Source organism: Tachysurus fulvidraco, chromosome 2, assembly GCF_022655615.1.
Source record: "Tachysurus fulvidraco isolate hzauxx_2018 chromosome 2, HZAU_PFXX_2.0, whole genome shotgun sequence".
Lineage (NCBI taxonomy): Eukaryota > Metazoa > Chordata > Actinopteri > Siluriformes > Bagridae > Tachysurus > Tachysurus fulvidraco.
This window is the reverse complement of record NC_062519.1, coordinates 23,247,200-23,255,825: the sequence shown is the minus strand read 5'-3', so window position 1 is coordinate 23,255,825 and position 8,626 is coordinate 23,247,200. Positions and strand designations below refer to the sequence as shown.

Sequence of the window (8,626 nt, the reverse complement as noted above, 5' to 3'; positions counted from 1 at the left end):
AAATAGTCTGCCATCACAGACGAAGATGCAGGAATACTGGAGCTGTTGCATGTCCCATTCAGATCTGTGAGGAAACAAGCACAAGAGGATTCATGCAGCTCGTAGCAGATTTACAAACACACTTGTGGGGGTAAATAGTGATGAGATGTTCGGGGAAAGTGTCGAAGCTTTCCAAGACAGATGTCTGGATCATTCTAGTGGCCAAAAATATAAATCTAGAGGTTTTAAAGGTCAATAGAAAAAATCCTAAAGGCATAACACTGTTACTATTGAAGCATTTGTAAAAACAGCTGGTTAAACTGTGAGCTAAGGAGCATGTGACCTTACTTTTCTAGCCACTCCCCCTTAAACAAACAAACAAACAAACTGTGTGCTATTCTACAAAAATGATGCACATCTTTCAGACCAATCAGATTCGAGTGTTCAACATGTGTCAGATTCAAAATGTGTCATTTTCCAAACACTCCTTTACTGGACGATGTCTGTACCTGTGCTTTTATGTGGAATACTCATCATGCTCAGGTCTGGAACATTGTACAGTTTCGTCAACTGCAATCCATCGCCACCTTCCGCGGCTTTCCTGTCCCGCTTCTCCTTCTCTGGATCTTTCTTTCTGGACTTGTCTTTATCTTTGTGTTTTTTGGACTTCTTGGACTTGCCGTGCACCAAGGGTGAGCTGCTGCGCTCCTTTGATCCTTCCAGGCTGCAGGGTGGTACAGTTGTGGAGCCCAACACCGCCTGGGTTTGAGTTCGAGTCTGCAGAGAGCTTCCTGTAAAGCCTGAGGTTTGGCTTAACCTCTCAGCCACTGCCTGCTCCTGGCCTTCACAGTCTCGGCCGTTGTGGCTCGAGTCGTTGCTGACGTCCGACAGAGGCTCGAGATGCTGAGATAGTTCCAGTAGCGGAAGCGGAGCACTGGATAACCCGCACGAGTCCTTCCCGTTTGAAGAGTTCGCCAACTTTCCGTTGACGGGTGCCGATCCCTTGCTGATCAGGTGCGAGATCCTGGGCTTCTTGTTTGCCAGGGGGTCGATAAAGTCTTCAGTAGTCCTTTTCTGAAAAACAGAAACATGGCCGCAAAAGACCTTTAATATAAAACCTTTTCCTCATAATGTCTCCGTTTGCTAAACGCATGCCCTGTATAATCTCGGTGTATACTCAGTATTCAGTGGAAGCTCCTGGGAAACACTCGTGTTGATTTCAGAACAGAAAAATGGCTCCCGTTAATCATAAATTGAGCAAAAATTTTACGCTGCAAAGATGTAAGTATTTCATTAAGTCCTTTGAGCATTTTCTGTTCATCTGGTCAGCCTGAGAGAAAAATTAAGACTTTTGCTTCTGATTTGGTCCAATTGTTTCAGCCCACACACACACACACACAAAGACACACAAAAGTAAAGCAAATAATTCTTGGGGTTGTATAAAAACCACAAGGTAAAAAAAATTCTCTCAACAGACTATCATAGGTCTAAAAACACATCAAATATTTTGCGTATTCTGAATAACAATGAGAACGATTTCGTTAAATGATGTACAGAATAAAGTACAATCAATCAAGAAGAAATAATCATGTGGGATTTAGAAAAGAGCGGAGTTTTGGCAGCATGGATTTGCTGACAGAGCTAGAACTTGGCATAGGCGTAAGGGTTCAGAGTCCGGTTAAGGGCTGAACAGCCGTGACTGATTACTACAAGCAATAAGATAAAGCCAATATTCACTCAATAGCTCTAGTTCAGCTAAACAGTGAATAAAAACTGCTACATATTAATTTACTGAGTTTATTTGTCAGAGATGAATAAAGTAAGCACTGGGGAAGCAGAACCAAAACAACACTCTGGCTTCAGATCTGTTCCCTCACACATGGGTTTGTTCAGCACGATACTGCAAACACAAGAAGAGGAAAATTGCACAAGAACAGTGAAAGGAAGCAAAATTCACCCTGGCCACAGACGGGGCTTGACTATTATAACTCATGAAAATTGAGTCCATATAAATAACTACATTAGTATTTTTCAGTGATGCCCAGTATTTAATCAGTGATCGTGCTTTTGAACTGAAGCAGTCAAGATGTGATTGAATTTCAGGTTTACAGTATTTTCTGCACTATAAGACGCACCTAAGAGCCTTAAAGTTTCTCAAAAATCGGCCGTGCGCCTAATAATCCGGTGTGCCTTGTGTGTGCACTGAGTTCCAAAAATCTGTAAAAATGTTGTTGTGCGACTTTGGTAAGCGCTCCGCTCGATTGACTGTCGGATCGTTTCCCGCTGACACAGGGACGTAATACATACACTACGTACGCTGGCAGCGATAAACCAATCAGAGGACATTACGTAATACGTACAGTACGTACGCTTACCTTCGCCACGCCTCCGGGAGGTATAACTACCAGTATGTTGCAAAACAACATTTGCTTCTTCCTAACCATTATGCGCTCCACACTCCAGTCCAGTAGGTGGCGGTAAATGCACCTTAAGGTGGTTTGCCATCCGCCAATAAAAATCAGATGCTTACGAGGCACAATTATAAACTACAGACACGGTTACACGGTTGTAAATGGGAATAGAGCAGCTGAAAGTATTCAACATCAATGTATCTATGGTTCGAAAGTGGAGGAAGCAAGAAAATGTACTGCGCCAAGTTAAGAAGACACAGTAGATGAGGACTTTGATGGATTTGTGGGAGAAGAATGATTAAAAAATAATGTGTGTGTGTGTGTTGTTAAATAGTAGAATAAAGTTCAACTAAACGCACTGTTTTGCTTCTGTTACCTTTTTTGTAGACCGTATGTTTTAGCATGCGCCTCATAATACGGTGTGCCTTATGTATGGGTTAAGTACAGAAATAGACCCTGTAATGGACACTGCGCCTTATAATCCGGTGCGCCTTATAGTGCGGAAAATACTGTAATTCAAGGACTTGAACAACAAAGAATTTTGAATCAATAGCTCAGTTTTTGTAGACGCCAAAGCAAAGAGACAACCAAGTGATGAGCAGTTTCGTGGGGAGGCGTGGCCTGTTCCAAATTAGAGATAAAAGGTCTGAAGTTGATTCCAAGCGTTGAAATCGCAGGTATGAGAACCGTCATCGTTTGGTCGGAAAAGGTGGAACAAATTAAGGAGGCCTTCGACGTTGTTGAAATACGACATGGTACTACGTTGACTCCCATTTTCGCAGATTAGAATGTTGCCATCTTTGGATTCGGCTGTTCGAACACTGGGTCCGTTTCTCACCTCTGTGGACGCGCCTCTGCTTCTAGTTGGTAGCGTGCACATTGAGGAGATTGTCTACAGCTTGGGATGAACGTGTAAAGAACTTTACCACAAAATGGTAAATACTGAAAAATGAATGAGTGAAAATATACTTTTTTAATAATAAAAAAAAAGGACACTGAACATATTTGTGCGGAGGCAACTTAAAATGCACCTTTGGCTTGTTCCAGCCCCATACAGGGAAATGGGAGGAGCTAAAAAATTGTACCGCAGCCAGCCATTAGAGGGCCTCAGAGATGATGCTGACACACACATACACAGAGATAAAGAGACAGACACAAACGCTCTCCCTGCCCGGAAGCAGTCATGAGTCCAGGGAGAGGCAGCCGATGTCCGTATTAGGCGGAAAAAATACATAATGTGGAGAAAAATTGAGGGGGGAAATAAATAAATAAATAAATAATCAGTTGGATGAGTTGGAATGTAGAGAACAGACTAACCTGAGACGGAGAGCTACTGGCCTGTTCTTTGTGCGGGCTGACGGGATTCTCCCCGGGCACGAGACCACCGCTACTCTGAGCCTTGCACAGTTTCCTGTGGAGAAACAAAACAGGTCAAACAAAGGAATCAGAATAATCACGCTGATTGGTGCGACGATGACGCTACAAAACCGGAGACAACGGAGCAAAAGAAGATAGGTAGGGGGGAAAGAAAAAAAAAAAAGGCAGATTTTTACCATCACACCCGTCATGGAGAGATTAGGTTCTCTCTGTACAAAGCAGTTCACCACGTATGCTAAAATAATACCTCTGGTCATTTTTTTACATACCAGTTAAACACAGTTTATTTTGTATTACAAATCTGAGTCCCATTTTTATGCCAGACTATAGAAGTGATGCGTAACAACATGAGTAGGTCTATTAGCAGAGGGCATGGGGACATGGGTACCGCTTGGTGAAGAAACACGAGGCCTGATTAGGAGAGTGAAAAACAAGACAGAAGGCGCGTAGCTTAGCGAGAGCCGCCGTGGCTGTTTGTTTAAATACGTGACATCTGGCCATAAGCAGATGTTGGACCTCAGCCAGGCGCACACAGCATTTGGGATCACGTATGCTGTGCCAGGAGACCTTTGAACCGTTTGGTTGCATGGTTCTTGCACAACAGTCACTAATTCAGTACCAAGTGCGTGACTGCGTGGGCAGCGGATGTGACTGCTTATAAACATTATCCCGTATTCCGGACACTGATAATCCTCGTGCAGAATTGCGTTTATGATTCCTTCATGATTGATGTTTTAAAGTACGGCTAGATATGAAAGTCATAACACGAGGCAAATCAACCTGACGACAGAACAAAGTAAAATATATTCATTTCCCAAGGTGTCAGAAATGAAGGAATATGAATGAACAAATCAGTCATAGAATTGCAGGATGTAAATGAATTATAATTAATCAACAGGCGCTGGTTCTATGCTCAGCTTACCGCACAAGGATCCTCTTCAGTATCTGCTGGTCTACCTCGGTGTAGCCAGGCCAATCCTTCTGAACCTCCTTAAACAAACAGTCCTTCAATGTGAAGGTGTTGTCCTTGCTATTCAGATTAGCCACCTATAAGGGAAAAAAAAGGAGAAATGGAGCTTCTCAAAAATCGACGCCATCACAAAACATATTACTGTAGTGTAAAGTGGTGTGTGAGATCAATATCGAATAATCAATTCTATCAGAAAACAAATAGCTTTCTCCTTACGCACGCATACATGAGGCGGTATGCTAAAGCACGTGCTTGGCTTTTCTTGACGTGGTAAATAATAGCACGAGAGCGCAGCAGATTAGCGACACAATAAGATCAGCGAGCAGGTCACCAGCACCTGTTTTCCTTAAATCTCAGCTTCCCTGTGTGAACTCTGAACACACGCATCGAAATGTGTTTTGGTTTTTTTTCCCCTTGTATAAAAACAAAGTGTTTGCACTGCGGCACGGACCTGTTGCAGGAGGCTGTCCAAAGTGTCCTTGTCCTGGGGCGAGAGGCCTTCCTTTGTGAGACGCACCAACAACTCGGGTTTGCGGTAGGGTTTGAGAGCGAGTAAGTGGACCAGGCGCTCCCTGAGTGGCCGTGGCACTGTACTCTTCTTCGTGCCGCTGCTGATGAGCACAGGACGAGTGAAGCGCCGCACTTGGGCTACAGTAGGGTCCGAGATGGCCATCGCTGGTTTCCGGATCTGGACCCGTTTACCTGAACGGGGAACAGTATAAAAGACTATTAGTATAAAGTCAAGAACACACACACACACACACACACACACACACACACACACACATATATATATAATAGATATGAGAGAGAGAGAGAGAGAGAGAGAGAGAGAGAGAGAGAGAGGTAGGGGGAAGGAGGGAGAGGGGGAGAGAGACAGAGATAAAGAGGGAGAGAGAGAGAGAGAGAGAGAGAGAGAGAGAGAGAGGGAAAAAGAGAGAGAGAGAAAGAGTGAAAGAGAGCGAGAGAGAGAGGGAAAGAGAGAGAGAGAGAGAGAGAGAGAGAGAGAGAGAGAGAGAGAGAGGGAAAGAGAGAGAGAGAGAGAGGGAGAGAGACAGATGCAGACAGAGAGAGTGAGAGGGGGGGGGGACTAACATACTTATATACCAGAGTTCTTTACTGATAATACAAATTTTATTTTGAACCATGTGGAAAAGTTTTCATTCAAATTTACTGTCAAACCTGCTCGTGGTTTCTCTCTACAAAAAGCATGATGGCTTCTTAAATCTGCAGTCGTGAGTGAAATCTGTAAATAACATTTTCTCTTTTATCACAAAAACTTTATTACTAATTATACCTCAGACAAGAGAGAGAGAACGATAATTCAGGAAATCCTGTTTTTAGACGCAGAGGGTTATCGAAACATAAACCACACAAACCAAGGAATGCACTCTCTTACCCACGAATCTTCCCCCGGGCTTGATGACGATGGCAGCACGGCTGCGCGTCTCCTCCTCGGCCTGAGCCATGCTTTGCCTGGCTTTCTGGTACGAGTCGTCTGTGGCGCACACCGTAATTTTATCCTGGATGCCTCCCAGGCAGTCCAGTTGTATGCTCCCTTCACTGAGGAGACCAGAAGAGCAGCATGAACGTACAAACCACTGAAACTCTACAGAAACTAACTGTATGCAATGAGGTTTGTCAGCCAGAGGCTCAACATAAGTGTAAACACACAGAGCACAATCCAAGTCGGCGATATATAAAAAGGGCTGAAACGAGACTTTTACACAGCATCTGATTAAATAAAGCTGCAGTTACAGACATGTTTGCCCCTCTGGACAAAGGCACAGACTCGTGCGTATAAAGATCCAGAGAGAGAAATCTGGCCTACCTTGTAATGTACTGCTGGATGCAGTCGAAGCTGCCCTGAGGATTATCCCTCCCCACATTGGACAGATAGAACGTAAACGTTCGCAGATCATTGGAACTCGTGGACTGGGGTATTGAGATTTTCTGTTGGGAGGAACAAGAAAAACAAAAAAAAAACAAAAACAATCACACTACTGGCACTATTCATCCCCCCTTCAGCACATTTTCTCCCACCCACGTGAAATCCCACCGTACTCAGCTGGCTCTCTGTGGACTTCGTTTCTCACGTATACGTACTTCTCTGGCAAACTTATACTCTAACTCTGCCTCCAGAATAGTGATGGCCAGTTCGTGAACGAATTGTTCTTTTGAACCAGTTCTTTTTAGTGAACTGGATGAACCGGTTCACCAAATCGGATTGATTCGTTCTAAACAGTTCGCGTCTTGACTCAGCGCTGATCCACAAGTTACTAAAGTTGATGCCTGACAGCCCCTCCGACTCTAAATAAACTAATATCCCGGAGTATATGTAACTCCTGTACACTGAACTGAGACATGTTGTGCTGAGAGAACTGTGAGCTCGAGCTGTTGATACTGCGCATGCGTGAATTACTGAACCGATACAGCGAATCATCAGTACAGAACTGAGAACTGTTTCTTTCTGACTGTTTCGGACGCGTCCGACATACTGTTGATGCTGCGCATGCGTGAACCTTCAGAGCAAATTATACATATTGGGATATGCATACTAACTAGTCATAGGCTATTAAACATTTTTATTTAAAAAAAAAAATCAATATGTCACTCAATATATGTCAGTTAATTTTACTGTTGACTGTTGTGCAGGTTAGTCTGTATTTTTATATGAAGCTTTTGGTAATTTGATGAAGATTAGTTTATTAACTTTATATCTTTAAGACACGTAAAACATCCACGTTTGCACATCAATGCCTGTACTGCGTGTTTTAGTTGCAAAACTTAAATGTAACAAACATATTCAACTAAAGTTATGATTACAAAGAACTTTTCGAATGTGTTAAATTGATTGTAGTAATATCTGGCGGCAGCGGGATAATGGAATTTACGTCATTGTGAATGACGTCATTACGTCAGGACGTAAAAGAACTGGTGAACTGGATTTTTGAACTGGTTCATTAAATAGAACTGTCCGAAAGAACCGGTTCGCGGAAAAGAACCGAACTTACGCTTCACTTCTGGAGTAGTGATGGGATCACCACACGTGCGACGCGAAACAGAATTAGTGTGTGAAATGCAGGTGGTGGGGTTTCACTGGTGCAGGGCGAGAAGAGGAGCTTCGAAAGCAAGACACGTCGTCTGGGAATCCTGCGACTACACATAGTGTGTCACCTTCAAGCTGTGAGGACGGGAAATCCGGGAAGTAAAACGTGAAGGTGTGAGACCCTGTAAACGTCAGCCTGGAAATGTGAGTCGGTCACACGAGTGACAAGTAGACACGGAAAACCAGTGCAGGTTATCCTGAGACGTCTGAACCGTCCAAGGTGCGAGAGACGTGGAGTGTGTGCGTTGATCGTTTCAGAAGTGCGTATTAAACTAGTGCTGAACACACCGTTTCTGTTCACACGCTCGTATCTGAGAATTCTGAAAATACTAAACTCAGACAATGTAAAAACCCACATACACGATCTCACGTTCTGGCGTGTTTACATGCGGCTCGACAATGACGACGTCTTCATCGTCTGAATGCGAGCTCAAAGCGAACACCTCGTGAGGCGGAGAAATGTCCGTTTAATACGTTATGGACTAAAACGGCGGTAAAAAGGAAGCAATTCAGGTTAGAGATTTGAGTATTTCTAATCAAATGTGAGGTGAGCTTGGTGAGGCAGAGGAGAAACAGGAATGCCTCTTTTCCACCGGAAAGAACCAAGTGCTGGTTCAGAGCTAGTGCTGGTTCAAAGTTGGTTCCACTGGAGAACCTTCTAAGAACCGGTTTGCCTTTCCAACGGCTAGAGAGCATCACAGCGCCGAGTGTGATGTCACTGTATACGTGTCACGTGTCCCAGCAACTTTAGCGCAGCAGCGACAAACACAACAACAATGG

The 8,626-nt window shown here is 43.8% G+C and overlaps 1 protein-coding gene across 1 annotated transcript in view; it reads right to left on the bottom strand.

Moving 5' to 3' along the window:
* The window catches only part of ell (elongation factor RNA polymerase II), a 35,282-nt gene that overhangs the window by 8,257 nt on the left and 18,399 nt on the right, over positions 1-8,626 (bottom strand). Inside the window, exons 3-9 of the mRNA XM_027152207.2 lie at positions 6,569-6,690; positions 6,137-6,300; positions 5,189-5,439; positions 4,690-4,814; positions 3,708-3,801; positions 489-1,053; positions 1-64 (exon numbers count right to left, since the gene is read on the bottom strand). The exon at positions 1-64 is cut by the window's left edge and continues 3 nt beyond it. Of these exons, the coding sequence (XP_027008008.1) occupies positions 1-64; positions 489-1,053; positions 3,708-3,801; positions 4,690-4,814; positions 5,189-5,439; positions 6,137-6,300; positions 6,569-6,690 (1,385 nt within the window). The remainder of the gene's footprint in view (positions 65-488; positions 1,054-3,707; positions 3,802-4,689; positions 4,815-5,188; positions 5,440-6,136; positions 6,301-6,568; positions 6,691-8,626) is intronic.